At 47.0% G+C, this 24361-nt stretch overlaps 1 protein-coding gene across 1 annotated transcript in view; it reads left to right on the top strand.

Annotated features, from left to right (window-relative positions):
- LOC138491567 (allantoinase, mitochondrial-like) overlaps nucleotides 1-24361 on the top strand; it is a 2117278-nt gene that overhangs the window by 989171 nt on the left and 1103746 nt on the right. Inside the window, exons 4-5 of the mRNA XM_069618137.1 lie at nucleotides 9554-9668; nucleotides 10333-10479. Coding sequence (XP_069474238.1) covers nucleotides 9554-9668; nucleotides 10333-10479 — 262 coding nt within the window. The remainder of the gene's footprint in view (nucleotides 1-9553; nucleotides 9669-10332; nucleotides 10480-24361) is intronic.

Here is a 24361-nt window from a genome sequence, read left to right as displayed (position 1 = left end):
GAGAGAACATGGGAACGAAAGGCAAATATAACAATGACAGAGAGACAGTCCTACTAGACGTTGTGAGCATTCAGAACATGCAGAGAGAGAAGAGAGGATGAGGGAGGGGTTAAGTGCTAGGAGTACCATGGAGGGAAGTGCCTGGGAGTAAGTTGCAGGCAGCTGTTAAGTGACTGACAGAGATCACTTGGTAAGAGTGGTCTGCTGCCAATACATAAGTGCAGGGTTGTGATAGCACAGGCCAGTGAGCACTCAAGGCATGTGCTAGGAGTGGATGGAGGCTGAAGGTGATTGGAGGTGAGAGGCCAGGACCCAGTTGGACACATAAGGGCCGTGTTCACCAATCTCAGTGACTGTGGGGATTAGCAAAGGATGGAGAAGGGGAAGGAGGAGGTGCAAAGTAAAGTTTTGAGGAGCTCCTGGTGTTAATGCTGGGAATAAATACACACGTTAAGGCAGACTCAATGGTTGTTGCTGTTGTAATTTGTGTTACATTTTCCACATACCTTGATTGTTGTGTTATGCAGAAGTTTCAACTTCACATCCCTCCCGACCCGCTAAACCGGCCGAACAGCACTCTCCTGAAGCACACCTCTGAATGTCATTTTTGGATGAGTTTAAATAGCTATCCAATATTACTTTAATAGGATTAGCCCTAACTACATCTTACCTGTGAGACGTAACTCACCTTATCACCCCATCTGAACCTTGAAGGAAGACTGGGAAAGTTCGGTCTAGCAAAGTCAGTAGAAATGTGGGTGGTTCAAAGTTTACCGGAATAACCAGGTTACTCACCGTTGTGACTACCTTACTCCTAGTCCATAGTCCCCTTTCCTCAATACTTATCTCTCCGTCCTGTGGGAGGGGACCGGAGCACTTTGTAAAAAGCATCCAAAAATGTTTCCAAAAATGTGTCCTTCCTCTCTTTCTTGCGCAGGGCCCGGCACGCAGCTGTAACCCCGCCCACCTTGGCTCTGCCCCGCGCATCGCCCATCAGTCCTTTTCTATCGCCAGGTCAGAGACCTATTAACAATAACAGAGGAACCTTATTAGAGGGGACGGCGGGCGGGCGTATGGAGGAAAGGGGACTATGGACTAGGAGTAAGGTGGTCACTACGGTGAGTAACCTGGTTATACTCATACGTCCCGTCCCCTTTCCTCCATACTTATGGGAGATTCCCAAGCACTCCTAACAGGAACTATGGGTGGATGGAAATACCCCTTACTGAAAAAGGTTCTTCAGCACAGCCTGACCAAACTGAGCATCAGCTCTTAAGCTCATGTCAAGACAATAATGCTTACAAAAAGCAGATGGGGAGGCCCAAGTAGCTGCCCTAGCGATGGACTCCCAGGGGACATATTTCTGAAAAGCAACCGCGGCTGCCTTGCCCCGCACCAGGTGTGCATGAATACCCTTAGGAGGTTTCAGCCCTTGGACAGTGAAAGACTCTGTGATGCAGGCGGCGATTCACTGAGAAATAGTCGCCTTAGACGCCTGCTTATCCTGAGGGTTACCAAAGGATACAAAATGTTGAGAAGAACTCCTAAGCTCGTAAGTCCTGTCAAGGTAGAACTTAAGAGCCCTTCTGACATCAAGACAGTGCAGAACCCTTTCAGCCTCTGAGGCAGGGTTCAGAAAAAAGCCTGGTAGGGAGATCGACTGATTCAGATGAAATTCAGTTACCACCTTCGGTAGGAAGGCCGGGTTTGTACGTAGGACTACCTTGTCCTTGTGAAAGACCAAGAATGGATGCTCCACTGACAAGGCCTGGAGCTCACTCACTCTCCTCGCTGAGGTAACGGCGACCAGAAAGGACACTTTCCATGATAGGTACTTGAGGTCCACCGTGGCCATTGGTTCAAAAGGTTTATGGCACAGCGCCGTCAGGACTACATTAAGGTCCCACGGCGCGTGCGGACTATGAACCGGAGGGTAGCGGCGTGTCAAGCCTGCAAGAGCATTGTTCCGTAGAAAGATAAGCGGAAACCGCTGAAAGGTAAGTTCTGCATGACAGAACGTGAACACCCGACTCTGCTAGGGAGGACACGAAGGACAGCACCGTGTCAATCGTAGCCACCCTTGGATCCAACTGCTTTTCTAAACACCAATGACAGAACCTGAGCCATTTACTCTTGTATTGGGATCTGGTCGAGGGTTTCCTGGTTGCCTGGATAATACGCATGTTATCCGAAGACAAGTTAAGATGCTCTAAAAACTTGAACTCAGGCACCATGCCGCCAAGCAGAGCGATTGTGGGGAAGGGTGCCACATCTGCTGTTCCCCTTGGTGGAGAAGATCGGGGGTCACTGGTAACCTGATCGGCGGATACATCGACAGGTGTTGAAGTTCTGAGAACCAAAACCTGGCCGGCCACCACGGGGCTATGAGTAGAAGGGAACAGTTTACCGAGTTCTTCAGCTTCCAAATTGCTTGATGAACTAGAGGCAGAGGCGGGAAGGCGTAAGCTCTCATGTTGTGCCATGGAATCTCGAGAGTATCCCCCAGAGAGGAGCCTCCCAGCCCCACTCTGGAGGCATACTGAGGAAGCTTCTTGTTTACCGCCGTAGCGAATAGGTCCACCTCCGGTATGCCCCAACACAGGAAAATCCATGAGAGGACCTCCGCCTTCAACTCCCACTTGTAGCTGACCACTGTCCGCCAGCTGAGGGCATCCGCTGTGACATTCAGCTGGCCCGAATGTGTACTGCAAGCAGCCAGACACCATGAAGCACGGCCCACTCCCATATCTGGATGGACTGGTCCACGAGGGGGGGAGACTTCGTTCCCCCTTGCTTGTTGATGTAATACATTGACACCACATTGTCCGTGCGTATGCGGACCACCTTGTTGGCAATGAGCGGTCTGAATGCCCTGAGCGCTAGGAAGATCGCCAGAAGCTCCAAATGATTTATGTGCAGGAGCTTGTCCTGAGGCGACCAGAGGTCCGAGACCTGAAGAAGATCTAACATTTTATCCCACCCCAGAAGGGATCCGTCGTGATCGTCACTGTGGGGGCTGGGTCCTGAAACCCCGCACCCACCGACAGGTTGCTGAGAGATGACCACCAATCCAGGTCCACTCTCATGGAATCCGGAATCATTATTAGCTTGGAATCCGAGTCCTCAGCCTGACGCCAGGAACTCCGAAAAGCCATGTGGGTCCGTCTCTTCTTGAGACGAGCAAGAGGAAGAGCCAGCACGCGCTAGGCCATGAGGCCCTGAGGCCCTGAAGCCTCTGGAACCACCAGGCCAACATGTTCTCCGACTGTGCAAACATCTGACACGCAGCTAACAGATCCGCCATTCTGTCCCCGGTCTGGTACACTCTGCAGTCGATCGTGTTCCGGCGAAAACCCAGGCAAATCAGGTCCTGCGAGACCGTCATGGAAGATTTCTGCCAGTTCACCGACAGCCCAAGATGGAACAGGAGCTGAAGGAGAGACTGGAGATTGCCCGCTGCTGTCAGTGGACAAGGGCTGCGTAAGAGCCAGTCGTCCAAATATGGATACGCATGGATACCCTGGAGACGAAGATAGGCCGCAATCACCGATATCATCTTCATGAAGAAACGCGGCGCCGAGCTGAGGCCAAAAGGAAGCACTCGAAAATGGAAGTGCTCCTCTCCCAAAGAGAAGCGGAGATATCTCCTGTGTGGATTCCAAATCAGGTTATGCATGTACGCATCCTGAAGATCCACGACACTGAGCCAATCGCCCATCTGCAAGGAGGACCGTATCTGGCCGGGCGTGATCATCTTGAATTTCTCTTGAGGTAGGAAAAGATTGAACTGGGAAAGGTCTAGGATGGTGCGCAGGCCAGCCTGGTTGGGTTTGGGCACCGTAAACAGCCGGGAGTAAAAGCCCTCCCCTCGCTCCCCAAGGGGAACTGGTTCCACAGCTCTGAGGTCCAGAAGTTTCTGAACCTCGGCTTTGAGGGAGGGCGAGCCCGACAGCTGAAAAGGAGGGTTGAGGGGTGGGGTAGGGTGTAGAGGTAAGCAGAAGCCAGCTCGAGCGACTGACAAGACCCATCTGTCTTCGGTGATGGCCTGCCACGCCTCCCAATGAGACGCAATGCGTCCTCCCACCTGGGTCTCGTGCGAGCGCGGAAAACCCTCATTTTGCAGGTTTATCGGTGGTGGTGCCACCTGAACCTGAGGAGAAAGCAGAGGAACGGGAGAACAACAGCATCTGTTGTTGCCTACGGCGATTATTCAACGCAGGGGTATCCACTCTGCGAGACTTGCGGTCGATTAAGCCCCTAAAGCCAGAGGAAGGTCGACTTTGCGACCATGGTCTCTGGGTTTTGAAAGGAGCCTTAACCAGGACAGACAAGGACTTAGCTGTCTGAGTGCTATGCTTCGTCTTTGTGAGCTCTACATCAGTTGTAGTATGAAAGAGCTCCTTCCCATCGAACGGAAGGTCCAGTACCTTGTCCTGCACTTCTTTCGAAAATTTAGTTGCATGCAGCCACGCCTGCTGTGAGGTATCAACCCCCAGCATAAGGCCCCGAGCCGAGGTGTCTACGTAATAAGCCACAGCCTCCAGGAGATCCTGGGCCGAGACCCTGGCGTCGGAAAGGCCTCCTCTAAAGTCTTCCAGCTTCTCGACCGGGATAAACTCCTCAAACTTCGACAGACCTTTCCACATCCGCATGTTAGCTCCCGCTAATATCAATTCAGCGTTGGCCTGCCTGAGCTGCAAGGCCGAGTTGGCAAAGATTTTCCTCCCGAGGGAGTCGAGGAGCTTTTCCTCCTTTGCCAGAACCTGAGTAGCCGTCATGGAAGAAGATGCTGCAGGCCTGGACTGCAAAGTGGCCGCAGCCACCACTGTGGAGGAGGGGGGCGGACAAGATGACAGGGCCACCTCTTCCGAAGAATGCAGCCTGTATCTAGCATCAATTTTCTTATTGACAACAAGTCCAGAGTGTGGCTTTTCCCAGACTCTGCGGACTTCGGCCAGAACGTCCTTCTGCAAGAACAGGCGGGTACACTCCAAGGGAGACAGGGTGAACGCCCCAGAAAGCACGCCCTTCCTGCGGAGCGGGTGCCTCGGGCACTGGAACATCTAAGAAGTTCATTATGTCCAGTACCCGGTCATGAAAAGCTCTGATAGAGCGGGGGAGGTCCTCGCTGTCCTGATCACCTTGTGCATCATCCGACAGATCAGGGTCCTGCTGAACCGTGTCGGGCGCTGCCTTGTCCACAGGAGACAATGGGGGCAATGGCAGAAGAGTCGGGGGAGGCACCGTAGGCAAGGGAGGCGCCGACGGAACCACCGGAGGAACAGGTGGAGCCGGAGGTGCGGGAGGGCATATCTCCCTAAATAGATATGCATAAGCATTTGAAATTTACCGAAAAATGCTTCCTCCGGGGACTGCTTCGGAACCTGAGGAGGCCTCTTATGAGGTGGACAAATCCAGGGACGTAACAGGGACGGGTGCCGCATAGGCCCCTCCACTGATGTAGCCACGTAAATCAACAGTGCCGATCCTGCAGGCAGCGAAACATTGTGCGGAAGAGGCATCTGAGCGTTCCAGTCATAAACTGGTCAATAAGGATGCACACAAGGGACTCTATGTTAACCCAAGGGGCCAAGCCCTACACCTGCAGCCGATGGCGTAGTTGTAGGGGTAGCACCCAAAATGGCCACTGCGGTCATGGCGGGAACGGGCACCATTTTGTCATCATCTGATGAGAACTGCGGCACGTGAGGAAGTGAGGCAGGGGTCCCTGTCGATGGATCAGGGGTCTTAACTTTCGCCTTAATATATGGGACCTCGGCAGAGCCGGTACTGTGTGGCCTGGAATGTTTTTGTGACATACCAACCGCCAAATTAGCCTTCGAAGGAAGGATCTCGGCACTGCCGGTAAAAGAAGAACTTTGCTTCTTTGCCCCCTCAACAGGTCTGGTGTCACCGCAAGAGCGGGAACGGTGAGAAACAGCTTTCACCAACAAGGCCTTGTCAGGCCTCCCAGAACTGTTGGTAGCTTTAGCCTCTGAATGAGGGACCTCGGACCCAGGTCCGATAACAGCCTTACCTGCACGGGCCTCGAACATCCGTTCGGTAACAGCAAGCCCACCCAAGGCCTCGGAGCGCACCCCAGTCTTATTTTTGAGGGAAGCCGACAGAATGGCCTCAGAGCGAGCTCCGGTACCCCGCGACTCAGAAGAACTGGGTCTACAAACAGCCCCCACAGGAGGGGCCTCAGAGCGCACTCCGGTATCTACAGGCCCCTTACAGAGACCCTCTGAGAAAACTCTGGTACAATTATTAGGCCCAACGGGCACCTCAGGGTGAACCCCGGTGGCAGAGCGATCAACGCCCCTCCCGGCCCGAGAGGAACCCGGAAAGGTATCCCCCGGCCGGGGTGCTCTGAAAAGTAAAGAACTTACCAGGTGCTTCTTCTTCTCGTCGATGAATGCCTGAAAATGCGAAGGAGGAGTTCATTGGAACACCTCCTCCCACTGCTCCAACCAACGTTGAAGTGCCCGGACCGAAAGGGGTTCGCAGTAAAAACAGGAGTCCCAACGGTGATCTGGACCCAAGCACTCTAAACAAAGAGGATGGGGATCCGCCCTGGCGAAACAATGGTGACACGATGAACAATCTGGAAAATCTAGTTTGAACGACATAGAAAGACCAGCACACGATCGCTAGCGAGAGCCAAAGAGGAAAAAAGGGTAGAAAATCTTCTGAGGATGCAAGTGCGTCCAGTCCCGAACGAGCGGAGAAAAGGACTGATGGGTGATGCGTGGGGCGGAGCCAAGGTGGGCGGGGTTACGGCCGCGTGCCGGGCCCCGTGCAAGAAAGAGAGCAAGGACACATTTTTGGAAACATTTTTGGATGCTTTTTACAAAGTGCTCCGGTCCCGTCCCACAGGATGGAGAGATGTCCCATAAGTATGGAGGAAAGGGGACGGGACGCAGGAGTACATGATTGTGAGTCTTACTCAGTACATGTGAAGGACATTGAAACTCAGTTAAAAAAAATTGTGAATGTTTCGCAGTAATCAAACATGTGCTACTTTTGTTATATCAGTAAAGCATGAGACGGACGAGACAGGAGCATTTGGGAAATTGGAACAATAGTCCCCAGGAGATAAAACCGTGGGTTTCACGCTTGGCTATTACCACTAACTTTCAATTTCAGTAAGAGAGAATTATCAACAGAAAGGAAAACAGCATATGGTATGGCACTCTTTCATAACAGACAACTTTGGTTGCAAGTCTGCTTCCGCCAACACGTTCTTTATGGCTTTGTGTGAATCGTTTCATCCAAATTATTAAATAATGTAATTCTTCATGTTTCCCATACTCCTCTGACATACTTCAGACCATTCACATATATAAAGTTACATATTGTTAGGTAGAATTCTATTATAAGGCTAATTTCCCCAACCTAGTGAGTCCCCCAGCAGCTTTGCTGGATTTTGGGGGTTTGTTTTTTTCTCCTGCTAAGAGTGAGACTCTGTTCTTCCCACTCTTAGGCATGATTTGAGGTATGTCTTTGACTTGGTATGTGTTTATGGGCTATGGGGTCTTTTACTCCATAGGGTATCATCTGTTTTGGTAGATGTGTTACACAGCACCCTCAGTGCAGTAACACAGGGGTGTCATAGTGACCCCCAAACGTAGACTCCATACCCTGGGACTGACTACTGTCTCCCAGGGCATGTAAAGTCACCATTGGCTTTATTAGTCCAACATTATGAACAGAACCAGTACAAACCATCATAGTGTGGAAGTACTGGAAGGGGTTAATTAGATTACCCCTGGGTCTGTTTCCAAGGGGGCACTGTCCAGTCCCCCCTTGTCGAGTTTCTGGCTGGTGGCAGTGGTTACCACGCGATTCCTATGGGATTTACCCATTCATTTTAAACGCACCACTGTTTTTGGTGCATTGTAAAGATACCGCTGGTTTATTTAATTAATATAAAATCACTGGTTGGGTCTTTTTGCCAGAACTCTTTCGCAAAATGGCGTACGTGTCCGTTCCTGTAACTCCAACCAAGGTCGGGCCCTTTGTTCCACTTTTTGTCTGGCTTCTCCACAGAAGCCCTCCAACTGGTGCCTCTCTGTCTGGGATTCACAGGATGTGTGGGTGGGGCAATTGGCACCCTGGACTGCGTTGCCTTAGCAACCCAAGTTGCACTCTGTCTTGATTGGCCCAGTGGTGAGCCGCCCAGCTCACCACTTAGCATGTATGAGTGACAGCTAGGCTGTTGAATGGGGGTTTTTCTGCATAAAAGCAGGGCTTTTGGGACTGGAACTTCAGAAGTTGCCACAGGACCTAATAAATCCGAAGAGGGGAGAAGCTGAGCCATCTGCAACGACGACACCACTGGTGGAGCCCTGCTGCAACGACCTCACCACTTTCCCGACGACAAGAGAATATCTTCAGCTGCAAGAGTCTTCTCCCTCTGAGCTGGTGGGGACAACCAGTTCGACATTCGCCTTCTAGGATGCCCCTTGGTCGAATTGCCAGTGGCAAGCACCCCGGCGGCTGGATAGCCAAGCTTCAGTCCACTGGGACTACGAATAAAAGGAGCGCACCTTTTAACCGAACAAACTCTGTGGCTGGTTTTATCCCTGGACAGCGCAACGATTCCAAGTTTCCTCCTCGTTGAGATCTTCTCTTCCCCTGGTCAAAACCACAAACTGCACCCGCTGCCAGGAACAACTGCCACCGCTGGAGCTTCCTCGCTTTTAAAGGTACTGTGTTCCGCCTGGCCTCCCTATCTTCGGATCACTAAAGGTGACCCTTAAATCCTTGGCTTTCCAACTGGGTTGGCCCCCAGACCACCTAACTTTATCTTTTGCATCAAACCAACCTCTTTTGAACATTTTTGCAAAGACTTGAGTGCATTTTTAAACTGTGTGATCTTGGGCACATTTCGCCTTGCTCCATTTAAAGTGGCCCTGGCCTATGAACTTTGGCTCTACAGTAAACTCTGCCTTCACTAACTTGCTGTGGTCTTAGAAAAGTGTTGGGAACTGTTTATTTTCATGACCTGTTTTTTCTCTCCCTCTAACTTAATTATTGGAGTGCCATCTAAGTCAGGCGCTCACATCTGTTTTTACAACTAGTGGTGTTTTAACCTAGACTTGTCTAATACATATTAAGGGAGGTGTGTATACTTTATGTGACTGTGTTTGAACATGCTTTGATTTAGAGTGCTTGGTGTATTTCCTAAAGTGTGTTTTAAATAAATAATTATATTCGTTTGATACCAAGCTCTGGTCAGTATTTGTTTGCGCCACTGTGTTTTTGGCCCTATTGTGTATGCTCTGTATACTGCCCTACTCATCTTGAGAGAAGTCTGACTGCTCAGCCACAGCTACCAGGTACATCTGGGTGGTACAGACTGCTACCAATTGGGTTTACTGCTTACTCCTGTAGTCTTAATCTTTTTGCAGTGTTCCCCAAGGGAATTGCACAGGATTCTGCCTAACACATATGATATACTGAACACAAATGTTTATAATTACAAGAAAGGGTGTGTTTGACAACTGTGGTTGCGCAAAAGTCTAATGGTCTTCTCTTTGGTTTGTAGGAACAGTCTACCACCCACAACCACTGTGTCCAATTTTCAGACTAAACTACAGGCTGCAGATGGGCAGTGCTTCGTGGACATGGCATTCTGGGGTGGCGTGGTTCCTGAAAACCAGGTTTTTGTTTGTCCCACAATTCACCTTCTATGGGGACAATATTTGACTCTCCAAGCCTACTCGGTGCAATGTATATCTAGTAGTTGTCCCCCCACCCCACTTCACTATCCCTTTTAGTCATGTAGATGTGTCTAAATGATGTTGCTGACTGAGGGAATGTCCAATTTGGACTGCTCATTACAAGAAACTAGATGAATTGACCCATAGAGAGGGATACATATTTGAGGCACACAAAATATTAAGAAGATAACACTGTGGGACTTAAATTAACCTTCCAAACGTGCTTTTATGTGAAAAATACTGTCCGCTCTTTGATCTATGAGTCACACACACCATATTCTTCTAAAGGCCTGATAATAACCTATTCTGACCAGCCGTTTACCTTCCTATGTGATGAAGTAACTCAGGTCATCAGAACATTGTCCTTACACGAACATCACTATGCATTTCCCTTTTCCTTACCCTAAGGGAAGACATTCTTGTTGTCAGAATAGGTTCAATTTAAGACACATTTACATGAATCCTCTGTAGCCCTTCTACATTATCTATTCTAGTTGAAGCAGTCTTTTGTAAGTGCCATTTGCCTGCAGTCACATCACTGTAATATTCTTTTATCAATGCAATTGTTCTAATACTCACTTTCCCACCTTTTTTTTTAATCCAGGCAGAGCTCAGACCAATGCTAAAGGCTGGAATACCTGGTTTCAAGTGTTTCTTAATCTCCAGTGGAGTGGATGAGTTTCCTTGTGTCAGCCTTATGGATCTGCATAAAGTAATGGTTATCCTGCAAGGCACTGAGAGCATTCTGCTGGTGAGAATCTAGTTCCTTTCCATGTGATGCCTTTTGTCCACTCTCTATCCCATCTGGAAAGATCATAGGTTCCCTAGATCATTCACACTAACCTCTGAATCCTATACCCCTCAGTAAGATCCACATCCTATTTCCCCGGGTGAGATCTGTGTTAGTCTGTATGGAATCACAGCAACTTGGTCCATGGTGTCAGCTTGGGAGAAAGCCAACTCTGAATTTGGTGATGTCCGGTGTTGTTGGTGAGCAGCAAGAATTTTGTCTTGGTGGGTTCGGTTTGAGTTAGGCGCTGTGTCCAGTTGTCCATGGCAGGCTTTGAGTTGGTAGATGTTGTGGTGGAGAACTGCCCTGAGTGATGGGTGCATTGATGATTACTAGCACGAACTGAAGGGTTTCTTGGAGAAGGTCTAATATGTAATCTGACTAGGATATTGCTTTGAGGGACACTAGCATATTTGTCATGTTTCCAACGAGATTGTTTCAAAAGTAGACCATGTTGTTGCATTGTATGGATGGATGAGCAGAGGCATTGTCTTCATTGGCATAATTGTCAACGTTTTGGTGGATATTGCTTACAATGTCAACTAAGAATTGGATGGTAGTGGATTTCCTGATGTAGTGTGGTATGGGAGGGTTAAGGAGGGGGTTGAAAAGAACTTTGCATTAATTGTTAATTTCAGCAATGTTTTTCTGCTATAAGAAAGCTATCATTTGCCTTCGTACAGTCTGAGGTATTTAGCAGTATTAGGTCAAAAACGGTGTTGGACTGCTGCCAAGTGTTCTATTGCTTCTGGAATCTCTTGTGTTGATTTTGAGTTGTGTGAGTACAAGTGTGCAGATAGTTTGGGACTGATAGTTGTATTTCTGGAGCATGTATGTTGATTTTTGCTGTAGGTATTTGTTGAGTGCTTCTATTAGGGAGAAGCAGTCCCTGTTATGGGGCCCTGACCACCGGCTGGTGGAGAGATTGATCAGGTTTGTCAGTTGTTATGAAAGGAAGTATTTGAAGGATCAATTTTACTGATTGGTAGGCTTTAAATAGGTGTGGTTTCTTAAGGTGAAGTGGGTGCTTGTAAAGGGGATGCGTAGGTGATCTGACCAGTTGAGTGGTAGCAGTGTGTTATATTGGAGCGTTGGTAAGGATCTGATGATAAACTCCAGTATGTTGCATTGGTTATGAGTTGGGTTGGCTGTGGGCTGATTGAGGTTCAGTCTACCCGGTGGTTTGAGTCGTGTCTCCGTTATGGTCTTGGTGGCTGTGTTGCCTAGGATATTCAATCCCCGAGGGAGATACTGTTGGCAGGGATGAGTGATAAAGTTGTGACCAGGATGGTGAAGTCATTCATGAAGATTGTATTTGACTTGGGTGACCCGCAGTTGAGGCTAGAAAATGACTGTACCTATGGGAGAAAGGGGGTAGGTGACAGGAGATTGATTTGAAGGTGCAGGTGGTGGCTACTTCACAATCCTTGCAGGGCCAAGATGATTTGTGGATGATGGCCAGTCCTCCATCAGTCCTTATGACCTCTCTCTGAGTTGAATGCAGTAGCCATCGAGAGTGATGACATACAGGGTGTGAGTAAAGTTCGGTATAAGCCAGGTTTTAGTAATAAAGATTGCATGAAGATTGTGAGTGCATATATCTGTGATGATAGCTAGTGTTAGATCAGTTTGTGAATATATTACAATGATTATCAATATCTAAGAAATGAAATATTTTCCTCATCCTAGAACATGCCACTTAATTCAATTTGACAGACATGTTATTGTTTGTATTTTCTGTTGTGTAAAAAGGATTCTTAAGGAAGTTTAAAAGCATATGATGGAAATATTTAGCGTCGGATCCCGAGTTGTGGTAAGACTGTTACTCCCCATATTCTGAAGAGTCCATAGGATTCTATGGGGCAGTAACAGCGCTATTACTGCCAGCGGTATTAGTGCTGCGGTAATAGCGGTGCAAATGGGCAGAATGTGGAGAGTTTTACCTCCAACTGTCCGCCCAAACTCAGGATTGGGCAGAGAGGTAATGCAGCAGTAATAGCATTACTGCTGCATTTTTGCCGCTCCACCCAATCCTCTGATGAGACCCTTCTTGTTTGCAACATGTAAGACATCATAGCAAAAAAGAAGCATTTGTATTTACGTAGAAAAATGGTACTGACGTGAACATGAGAAAAATGTTATTTCGCTCATTTCATGCAACTGTCGCTTTTCATTGTATGTAATACAGATCAGAGCAAAAGTACAATCTACATTAATTAGTTTAGGTGTACACGTTAACCTTTTATTTTTTCAAAAACAGACCCCCTCCCCATTTCTGTAACTATGGGGGTATTAAAAACATATATGTTTAGCATGCTTTGTATTGCCCGAAGCGTTTAAAACCTTCTGCTCCCAAACACAGCAGGCAACAGGTGTCTTAGGGGTGCCATTGCCATAGCACCAGGCCTGCATGTAAGTGTATGTCTGAGACTGAGTCTGGCTCAATGAGTAGTCTTACGTTGAAAAGCTAAGAAAGGAAAGTGGCAGAGAGGGGAATGACACCTCAATGCCTTGTGTTTCTGCGTACCACTGGAGGCAATATAAAAAGCATTGGCATGATGCAACAGGCCCGGACAAAAAGAAAGTATGTTTTTTTATTTTTGTAAAGCTTGAGCAGGCTTCTTTTACAGGTAATTTCTAAAGCAGTCATCTGCCATTGCCTCATACTGCTGAGGCTATCTCAGAGTATAGTCTTACTGACTTTTGTTTTCTTGTGGGACTGTGGTCCAACATTGGAAACAAGTGGCATTTTATTCATATAATGCATTTCAGCAATTGCATGCTTTGTTTACCTATGCTTCTGTTAGGAAAGATTTCCATTTATGTGTAATTTTCGCTCCAGTTGTGAACCCCCCCAACTTTTTGCTTTTGTCTGACCATCCTAGTCTGACTTTTTTCCAGTGGAGCCCAGCCTTCTGCTGTACTCCACTGGGCTTTCGCTCATCTTGTTAAGGGGAAACTGGCTTGCCCTTCTGGCTGTCAGTACTGGGAAACAAGAGAGTCAATAGCTACCCATATCATTGAACGCCCATTAGCAGTGAGGCTAGATTTTTTTATATATACTAGCTCATTGAAGGATCACCAAAAACATGAATATCTTAGAACAAAATGTTATATTTCATAGATACACATTTACATTTTTTTTAATATGTGCCTTGTGTGGCATGTGGAGTATGCATAACATGACATAGTATGCATAAGCGTGGGTTAGTAAATAGAATGTGACTTCTTATTTCATGTATTGCGGTATAACTAGCAATACGTAATCATTGGCGACACACAGGATTTTTGATGTTTCTGGTTCGGTGAGAAGTAGAGATGGGGCAGAGGCTGCATAGATGAAGCAGCGCTGCTAGGCACCGAACTGTCGTCAGGACATTAATTCAGGTAAGGACGATGATGGGTAAAAAGGCGTGCAACTGAGGAGGTTAAAAGGTAAGTGTTTTAAAATGGTGATCAAAGGTAGTTGGTTTAACATGGAGAGCACTGCGAGAGGGGGACCTACCTAAATAATAGGCGTCGTGACATCCAGATCATTTTCTTGGCCAGTTGTCACTGGTACAAAAGGCGTCATTTTCAATCTAAAACATCAGACTTTGGAATCTAAAGAATAGAGATATCTGTTTTTTGGAGTGGATTTTGCAACTAATTACAGTCCCACTGCTGTACTCTAGGAACCGCCTAAACCTCTCCTTGGTCTTCTGTAATAACTGTGAGGACCCGTGCAGTTTACTACTTGGATGAACCATCTCTAATTAGAAGCCAATTATCAATCATCAGGTACTATGACCTTGTTCCGATTAATAATTTATGTTCCTGATTTATTCTCTAGTCCACCAACAACAAACAGATATCTCTATTCTTTAGATTCCAAAGTCTGAAGTCTGATGTTTTAGACTGAAAATTATGCCCTTTGCACCAGTGACAACTGGCCAAGAAAATGATCTGGATGTCAAGGCATATGTCAACAAAATGTTTATAAATGTGTATCTATGAAAAATTAAATTTTGTACTAAGACATTCATGTTTTTGGTGATCCTTTAATGAGCTAGTATATATAAAAAAATCTAGCTTCACTGCTAATACAGGGTGACCTCCTGTGCTTTCAATGATACAGGTAGCCATTGACTCACTTGTTTCTCTTGATACTCCTGTATAACCCTCTAGAGTCAGGCCCTAATACAAAAAAGAGGCTCACCTGCCCCTTTATTCTCACATGTCAGTACTGGGAGACTTTGTTTCCCTTAGTCTTTCACATTGTTGCCATTTCTTGGAAACCTTTTATCAGTGCACAATGTATCTTCCCGTACAGTGCGCTGGGGTCTCTCTTTCATTTTTAAGGCCCTAGACACACACACAGGATTCTTGGTGAATGTCCAAGTGTGCCCAGGATGGAACTGGTGGCAGCAGTTACTTCTAAAGTATTTTTGACTCTTTTCAATGGTCCAAACCGCATTTACCATGCTTGGCCCAGGACAGTGGCCAGTGCCTAAAATGGCCATGCCACGAGGTCTTTTGTTCTGTCCTTTGGTCATTTTGTCCCTTAACCTTCCCCAGGTCGAGCTGACCCGGGAAATTCCTTATTTGGTCATTTATTTATTTTGCATTTTTAAAGCGCTCACACAGCCCGCGGGCATCGAGGCGCTGTTACAGGAATTGTTTTTTGTTTTTCAGTTCCGTAATTGTTTTTTTCGCAGTTGCTTATTTATAACACGATTAAATACCCAGTGGTTTCTAGGTGCAGACCCGGGGATCGAACCTGTGTTGCTTCATGTCGTCTTGCTTCCAAGGTAGCACGTTGCTGCTGAGCTACCCTCCCGGGACAGAATGCTGGCAAGACCAAGACTTTCACGGGCTTCTGCATGCCTTCTGTGTGTAGGCCCAGGATGTGGGTTGGACGTGTCTAGTTCCAATACACATCCTGGGTGCCAGGATGTCTGGTGTGCTGGAATGACTTAGACAACCGTGGTCCATGATTGGTCCACATCTGTGATGGATGAATGTGAGCAGATCTTCCATTGGTTGCCCTTCTTTTTGGCGCGAATCAAACTTTGGCTAAGAGGAGGCACGCTACACCCATACCAGGTCGATCTTCTGAGTTCACACCAAACCTAGAAAAGGAGACAAGTATTCTGAACCAAAGAAACAGATCTGTGGAACCGCTGGTAACCTGCTGGAAGGTTTGGCACCCTGGCCTGCTGTTGTCCCGTCAGAGCACCTATTTCTCATCAATCACAGAAGGCCTGCAAGGGTGCTTTGACCCGTTGGAGTAGTGGGACCAACTACTCTCAGCACCTCCTGCAAACGAGCCCTTTTGGAAATGCTTCTGAACCGCCCAGTGAACTGACCAGCTCGTACAGGACCTTTGCTTTGGAATCGCCCCCATCGAGAGTCTTGACTTCAGACTTTGGAACCTGTAAGCTCTTGGTAGAAGTCACACTCCCCTGAATTTTGTACACCTAGCATTCCTAGGTCTGGAACTAGTAGAGTCCACCCAAGCCTGAGCCTATGTGGTACCTGTGTTACCCAGTGGAAGTGACAAGCTTTGTGGGTGCTTTGCTGCTGTGCCCTCCAGTGCCCTAAGATGACCTGAACTGGCCCTATCCCTTCCTCAGAAACAGAATAAAGACCACTGAATGCAGGCCCTGAAAGCTAGAGAGACGCGCAAGTGCGGGATTGGATCCTATGAGCGAACTGAACTAGACTGGCGAAGTTTGGTCCACTATGCATCAAGGGTTGGTCAGTCCTAGCAACACTTACCAGTGGCCCCTAGGTGCATCCATACACTTTTTTTATGTGCAAGTGTCCCCCAAGGGCAAATCACTTTAGTTCTGGTACCCTGAGCTACCATCCTATTCCCGATTCCTGGAAATCGCTCTGCCCTCCTGTGGAGACCCTCCTTGAATAGTGGAAATCTATTCTTCATCACCTCACCCCCCTTCTTGAGACACTACAGCCCCTTGAAAGAGCCCTGTTTTGTACTTTAACACACGTTCAAGGGCTGCCACGCTGAACATACTTTTGAGCACAAGGCTCCTTACTTCATACGGATTGGATGGCCTGTTAGCTAGGGTTGTCGATCCTGAAGAATTGCCTAAAGTATATTTGCCTCACTGACCCTCTTCTGTTATAGGTTGTGGATCTATACTTGTTAATATTGTTTTAGGACATCAGTTATTGTATATATGTTCACTAGTATATGGTCGTGTTAGTATTGTTAATATTTGCTAGAGTTTCATCTTGTGTTTGACTTAAAAGGCCTTTAATAAATGTATATGCTTTTTTGATATATACACCTGACTGAGCGTAATTTGTGGTATTGTTTACTTCTTAGTCCCACATACTATAGGGCTCATTTTGCAAGTCCCTGTAATTTGCTGATGGGGAGCCACTATGTGAAATCTTCAATGTAAACAGCTCCCAGATGCCAAACTTTGGTCATTTGCATGGCAGAGTGCCAATGTGCAGGGCAAAAGGTAACATACAAGCATGTATGCTGTCTTTTGTCCTTCACGTTTGCACTCTGCCATGCAAATGAAGTAAACGCTGCCGACATGTGCGCACGGCAGGGGGCTTTTACAATGGATCCATATGGAGTTTCCCTGCTTTATGCTGGTGCATGAAACCAGCGGGCTCCATAGGGATCCTCTGCATTAGTGTTGGTATAAAAATTCATACTGATGGAAATACTGGAGCATTTGTGTGGCGAAGAGGAAGGGAGGTGGCGGAAATGGAAGGCGTAAAATCCTTACGCAAGGCTTTTATGTCTTCCATTGATGTTAAGGCTGGTGTCCAGTCATAATGTCGAATACAATAATTTCGAAAGTCAAAATGTCGAAAACATTTAATCGAAAATAAAAATGTCGAATTACAAAAATGTCGAATTTTTTTCGATTTTTTTCGAATTAATGTTTAAATAAATAATTAATTAATTATAGTTTATAAAACATAATTTTTTTAAATGGTTAAAGGTATATCCATGGTGGTTGGGGGGGATGTGGAGGAGGGGGGGTTGGGGTAGCGGTTTGGGATGGTTTTTTTTAATAATTAATTATTTAATTAATGTTTAATTTAATATTTTTTTCAAAAAATTAAAGGTATATCCATGGGGGAAGTTGGGGGGGACCCCCCCCAATAAAAAACGTTAGTATGTGTGACATTTTACATAGTTATTTTAACATTGGTTTTTCGATTTTTTTTTCAACATTTTATTTTCGAATTAATGACTTGTTCTATTATATGTATGTGTTTTCGACATTTTTGCATTCGACATTTTTGCATTCGACATCTTTGTAATTCGAAATTATTTTTTCGATATTATGACTATAAACCGTTAAGGCTCATGCCAAAATAAGCCCCTATGACTTTTGAAGTGTTAGAACCACAACTTCAGACACAACGGGCCTCATTACGAGTGTGCTGGTCCATTAACAATGATGGCGTTAAAGCCTACCGGCACTGTTGTTACCGGACCGGCACAGTGCGAGTCTGTGGGCGGGTTCGGTCCCGTCCGCCATGGTCAGACCTAGTGGGCGGAACAGCACCTGCCCGCAGACTTTCGCGGAAGCACCGGCACCGTTATTAAAGGCGCTGGTGCTTCCGTTATTGAAGATGTTGAACAGTTGATAGAGAAGGCTGTGAGAAATATTAGATATATGAGAAGGCACGGTGAGAGAAGAATCAAAGATAATCCTAGATATTGTGCGGTCTCAGAAAAAGGAAGATAAAGAAGAGGGAAGAACAGGGAAAAGAAAGCAAGAGAGGATAAGGTACAAGAGGAGGAAACAAAAAGAACTACAGTTTCTGCAGAATTTAAGTGTGGGTGCATGAAGTGCATCATGTGTTAGATGTTAAAACCGCAAGTAGAGAAGGAAGAGTGAAGATTCTCAGAAAAGTCAGAGATGGATATAAAGATCTGCGTGTCATCAGCATAAAAGTGATAATAGAACCCAGATATGGTGATCACAGCAGAAAGAGGGGATGTGTAAAGAGAAATAAGTGGCGGTCCAAGAGCTGAGCCCTGAGGAACCCTAATGTGTAGAGGGAGAAGAGAAGAGGATGTATCAGCCCATGATACTGAAGAAGAACAATCAGAAAGTTATGAAGAGAACCAAGATAAAATATTGCCAGAGAAACCCATGGAAGAAAGTGTAGATAGTAGAGGAGGGTGGTCTTCGGTATCAAATGCCACAGAGAGATAAGAAGAAAAAGAATAGGAAGATGGTTTAAGATGACATGCAGAAAATAAAGAGTTGGTGACATAAAGTAAAGCTGTTTCAGTAGAAGGCATAGGGGTTCATTACGACCTTGAAGGTAATCATGCCGCAATTTGCGGCATGGTTACCCTCTTACCGGGTACCGGGTCCGTGTTCCTTGAATGAGGAATTACCGGGCCATTCCAACCTTGGAGGACCCGGTAATTCCTCATTCAATGAACCCGGACCCGGTACATCCCCATTCCCATTCGAGCCCCCATAGGGCTCAATGGGAATAGGGAGGGAGCTAACAACCGGCCCGTTAATAACAGGCCTGTTGTTAGCTCCCTGGTCTGCTAGCGGGACCCGCTAAGGGCACCTGGTTTTACCAGGCGCCCTTTGCGGGTCCTGCAAGCAGACTCGTAATGGGCCTATAAGGGGTTGACGGCTCCGGCACCATTACCGGCGCTGTTAACCCCTTACCGCCAAGGTCGTAATGACCCCCATAGTGTGAAAACCTGATTGATAGAGAGAGGAAACAAAGGACGAGTATGAAGAAAGTTGCAGACTTAGGAATAGACAATGTGCTCTAATAGCTTTGAGAGGAAAGGAATACAAGAGGGTAACTGGAGAAAAGAGGAGGGCCAAGAGTAGATTTTCTTCAAGATAGGAATGATAGGAGTGTGTTTAAAGTCAGAAGAGAATATGGTAGTAGAAAGGAAAGAGCTCAAATGAGCCATAAAATACAGGCGGCCTCATTACGAGGTAGGCGGTAGCCATGGTGCTGCTAGCACCATGGCTACCCCCTTACCGAATTCCGGGTTGTCGAAATAGGGACTTACCGGGTCATTCCAACATTGGAGGACCCGGTAAGTCCCCATTCCGAGAACCATTCCCCATTCCCATTCGAGCCCCCATAGGGCTCAATGGGAATGTGGATGGAGCTAATAACGGGCCCACCAAGAGCGGGCCCGTTATTAGCTCCCTGGTCCCTTAGCGACTCCTGCTAAGGGCGCCTGCTAAAACCAGGCGCCCATAGCGGGACCTGCTAACGGACCTCGGAACTCGGAATAGGGCGGTAAGGGTTTACCAGCACCGGTCTCCTTACCGGTGCCCGGTAACCCTTACCACCCACCTCGTATTGAGGCCCAGTGTAAGAAAGGGAAAAACTTCAGAAACAAGAGTAGAGAGCAAACGATCATTAGGAGATGCAGTAGAATGAGAGTGATTGAGAAAATTAGAAGTATCAAGATTTGTAAGCGGTGCAAAGGGGGAAAAGTAGAAGAACAGGCATACGAGTGGAAGAAGAGATAGGAGAAGAGGATGCAGAAGAATGAATTTGAAGGACCTTGTTAGTAAAGTAGAATGCAAGATCAGTGGAAGAAAGAGAAGAGTTAAGAGCAGAATAGGAAGATGGAGGAGAAAGATGGTGATCCTTTAATTGATACAGTCACTGAGGATGTGGGGGGAGTACGACTGAATACAATCAGAATAATAGTGTTTTTAGCAGCCCTGTCAGCAATTTCATAAGCATGAATAGAGGAAAATTAATTGTGGTCAGAAATAGAATGGCATTTACTTCAGCGAAGCGCAGCACGCCTGAGAGAGATGCTTTGAGAGTGAATCTGTGAGGAAAGCCATGTTCGCTGGGATTTACGGAAATGTGTAAAAGAAGAAAGTGGGTCGAGAATAGAGTAAAGGTAACAGAAGCGGAGTAAAAGCCATGTCAGTAGAAAGAAAAGAGAGCAAAGGTCAATGAGAAGATATGGATGAAAAAAAAGCCTGAGGGTAAAAATGCAAGACGAGTGACAGAGAAAGGAGGGCAAGAACGAGGGGATTCGGAGGGGGACTGTTATTAAAGATTTCATAATTGTAGGTAATTTTCCTTCCATGTGGCAACCCCTAAACTTTTTGCTGTTGTTTTTCACCTTGTTCTTGACTTTGCCAGAGAAGTGCAGCCTTCTGCCGCACTCCTCTGGGCTTTCGCTCCTTTCTTACGGGGAAACTGACATGCCCTTAAGACAGTCAGTACCGGGGAACGCTGTTTCCCGTAGTTTCGTTTATCATGTTGCGGCTTTCGTGCAACATGACACAAGAGGGCACTGTAAGCTAAGTTACAGCTCTCTTGGGTCTCTAGCCTTCTACAGGCCCTAGATACTCGTTTAGGATTGTATCTGGTCGGTGCAAGTGATTCAGGGACGGGAATGGTGGCAGCGATCGTTTCTTGTGTTTTGAGCTCCTTTTGGCGTTCTAAGCGTGTTTCTCGCGCTTAACCCAAAACGGTGGCCTGGCTCCCAAAATGGCCAGACCACGAGGCTCCTTTGTCCTGTCCGCTGACCGTCTTGCTCCCTTCACCTTCCCCAGGTCGAGCCGACCCGGGGCCTTCCTTATTTGGGCATGTACTTTCCCGCGAAACACGGATGCTTTCGCGGGCTTCTACATGTCTTGTGTGTGCCTCCAGGATGTGGGCTGGGATGTCTGGTCCCAATACACATCCTGGGTGCCAGAGAGTCTAGGGTGGTGTGAATGCCTGGGACCACCATGGTCCGTGATTGGTCCACGAATGGTGTGAGTGTTGATGAGCGGATCTCCCATTGGGTCCCCTCCGTTTTGGCGCAAAGGGAACCGTGGATAAGAGGGGGCTGGAAACACCACTACCAGGTCGATCTCCTGAGTTCTCACGAACGAAGGAATACAGGAGCCAAGTATCCTGCAACCAAGAGGCTGGACCGAGGAATCGCTGGTGACCAGCTGAAGGACTTCTCCTCTGCACTGCTGTCGCCTTGTGAAACCTTTTTCACCTTTGATCGAACCAGAAGGCCTGTACTGGTACTTCGACCCTTGGAATAGCGGGAACAGCTATTCTCGGCATCTTCACCATCTCCTGCCAGTAAGCCTTCGGAAGCGTCTCTGGGCCATCCAGCTGACTGACCAGCTTACACGGGAGTCTTGCTCTGTAACCGCCGCCAGGTTGTGTAGTATTTCGAGTCCTTGTCACTCTCACACGCTTCGTACACTTGGCGTTCCCAGGTCTGAAGTGAGTAGTGTACATTTGGTTCAGATACACACATCCGCTCCGTTGCCCTGCTGTGGTAACAAACTGTGCGGGTTTCTTCGATTGGGAAGTCTTTTTACTCAACACGACGACGAGGCGTTCCCTGCTCTTCTGAACCTGCCAGCTACTGAAACGGACGCGGAGAAGCCTGGGTCTGCTTGCATCGGGGACCGGTGAGTAGCATAGCTAGGATCTGGTCGCCCTCCTGCAGGAGCCCATTGCTTTTCCCCGCTGTGTCAAACAGCACCCTTTTCCGTACTCGCGCTCTGCTTCTGCCCCCTGTGGAGGCTACGCTTGAGTCGCGGAACGTGTTCTTCTTCTTTTGTGCACTAAACTGAACTGCCTGATTTCCCTTGAAGAGCTTCTCCTTTTGCCCGTTGGCACCAGCGCGTGCAGGTACTTTTGAGCACAAGGCTCCACTCTTCGCAGGGCTCGGACTTCCATCTAGTTAGGTGCCTCTGAAGGCGAACTGGGTCTAAGCATTATTTCGCACTGCCTGTCTTCCTTCCCTTTTAGGTGGACTACCCATTTCGTGCATCTAACGCTTGAGACTGTCGTATTTGTATATATATTGTGTTGATATGGTATGTGTTGGTTTACTATCGTTATATTGTGATTTTCTCGCTACGGTCATTGTTTTAAAAGCCTTGGAATAAATGTGTATATATTTTTAATATAACAACTGTTTGGAGTAGTTTGTAAGTGATCTTGCTTTGTGCGCTCATTGCGGGCTTTCAGTCACCCTCACCCCTCTTGAGACCTAGTCTTGACCGCTGCGATCGCTACCTTGATTGGTCTGGCTCGTCCAGAGGTTACCCTGTTCCAAGTAATTAGGTTGGCCTTCTGAACTTCTGCGCCACCAGGACAGAGTTCAGAAATCCGTCTTAACAGGGACAAGAAGAGGAGAAAGAGAAAGAAAGCAGAAGATGATCAGAAGAGTAGAAAGGAGACGCAGAAACAGGACAAGCAGTAAAAGTAGAGGAGAAAATTATGCCAACAGTAGAGCCAGAGTCAGAGGAGGAGAAAAGGGTAACATTATCAATCAATCAATAACTTTATTTTCAGCCATGAGGCCATAAAAGTACATCCTGACACAAATAAATCACAGCATAGCATTTTAAACATTTGTGACCCACTAAAGGTGCATTGAGAGTGTTGTTCCTTATACAGCTTATATGTTCTCCTATCCTGACCTTGACTTTCCTTACAGTTTTACTGATGTAAAGTCTATCGCAGGGGCACCAAATAGCGTACACCACCATCATAGAGTTAAAGTTAGTTAGGACTCTTTGTTCCCATCTTTTGTTTATGCCCAAATTGATGTCTTTGGTTCTACTAGTTTGTGCACAGCAATTACAATGGCCGCACAATCTATAACCCGTGATTCTGGAAAGGCCCCAGCTCTCTGTTAGTGTAGATTGTACACTGGATTTTAAAAAATCACAGGGGACACTGAGGATGCAGATGTAATTCCATGGTAGATCTCATAAATCAGTGCAACACGAGGCGATGAAGAAGTGAGGTGGCAAACACAGAAAATAGGGCAAGATAGAAGGAGACCTTAAGATTTGCCACCCTTAGAGGACCCATCTGGGTGATGAGGCCCAGAGGGGGAAAGGAAATGAGTAGGCCCAGGGGTCGGTGATCGAGATCATGCAACCCAGATGGAGGCATTTTGAGGGGCAGCACCACAATTCCCGGCCCGGGAAAAGGGCAGAGACAGCAAGGAACTGGTGCATGGGCCCCATCTGAAAAGCCACCCACCCAGCAGGGCCAGATTCCAAGGTCCAGCAGCACAGAGACAGTCCCGAGGGCAGATGGTCGGCTTCCTGGTGAGTAGGCTTGGGGTTCACATGACTGTGATCATGGAACACAGATGGAGGTGATGGGGCAGCACAATTTATCATGGCCTGGTGGAGAAGGTGGATTCACTTGCATACTTGAGATTACACAGGCATCAGCAACACATTGCATTACCAACCCAGACAGAGGCAGAGGGGGGGGCAGCACCACGTACCCCTGTCTAGTGGAGAGGACGAAGACAATTAAATACTTGAGAATATACAGGCATCAGCAACACATTGCATTACCGACTACATAACCTAGTAGCATCATAGAGACCTGTCCTTCAGATGGGTTCTACATATGCATAATTCAGTGTGCATGGTTGCAGGTTTGTGAGTGGTTGACTATGCCAATTGCTTTTTCTGTTTGCGTGCGAGATCATGCACTTCTGTGGACCTTTGGTTGGCTATTTCATTGTAAATTCATAATTCTATCTTTGGGGTTCTTTTTCATATTAATGCCATTCTAATGATGTAAAACAAGTGACTTATTCTAGAAGGAATCAGTTACCCATGTTTAAAGTCTAGAAGGGCAAATGTTAGATCAGAATTCAATTTTTGGGGTTGTCTTGGCTAACTCTGAGTACCCTCATTTTTTTTGCTTTCTTGTTTTTAGACTCTCCTGTCTTTCAGAGGGACTTCTACTAAGGCATGGGTTTCAGGTGCAGCCCACATTATCCTGTGTGAGTTCTCGAACCAGAAAGTACACCGGGGATAAGGCTGGTGACTGCTGTACACATTTTCTTTGG

Source organism: Ambystoma mexicanum, chromosome 10 (genome assembly GCF_040938575.1).
Source record: "Ambystoma mexicanum isolate Mex_15411 chromosome 10, UKY_AmexF1_1, whole genome shotgun sequence".
Lineage (NCBI taxonomy): Eukaryota > Metazoa > Chordata > Amphibia > Caudata > Ambystomatidae > Ambystoma > Ambystoma mexicanum.
The sequence above is the reverse complement of the archived record's forward strand: the minus strand, read 5'-3'. Positions and strand labels throughout refer to the sequence as shown.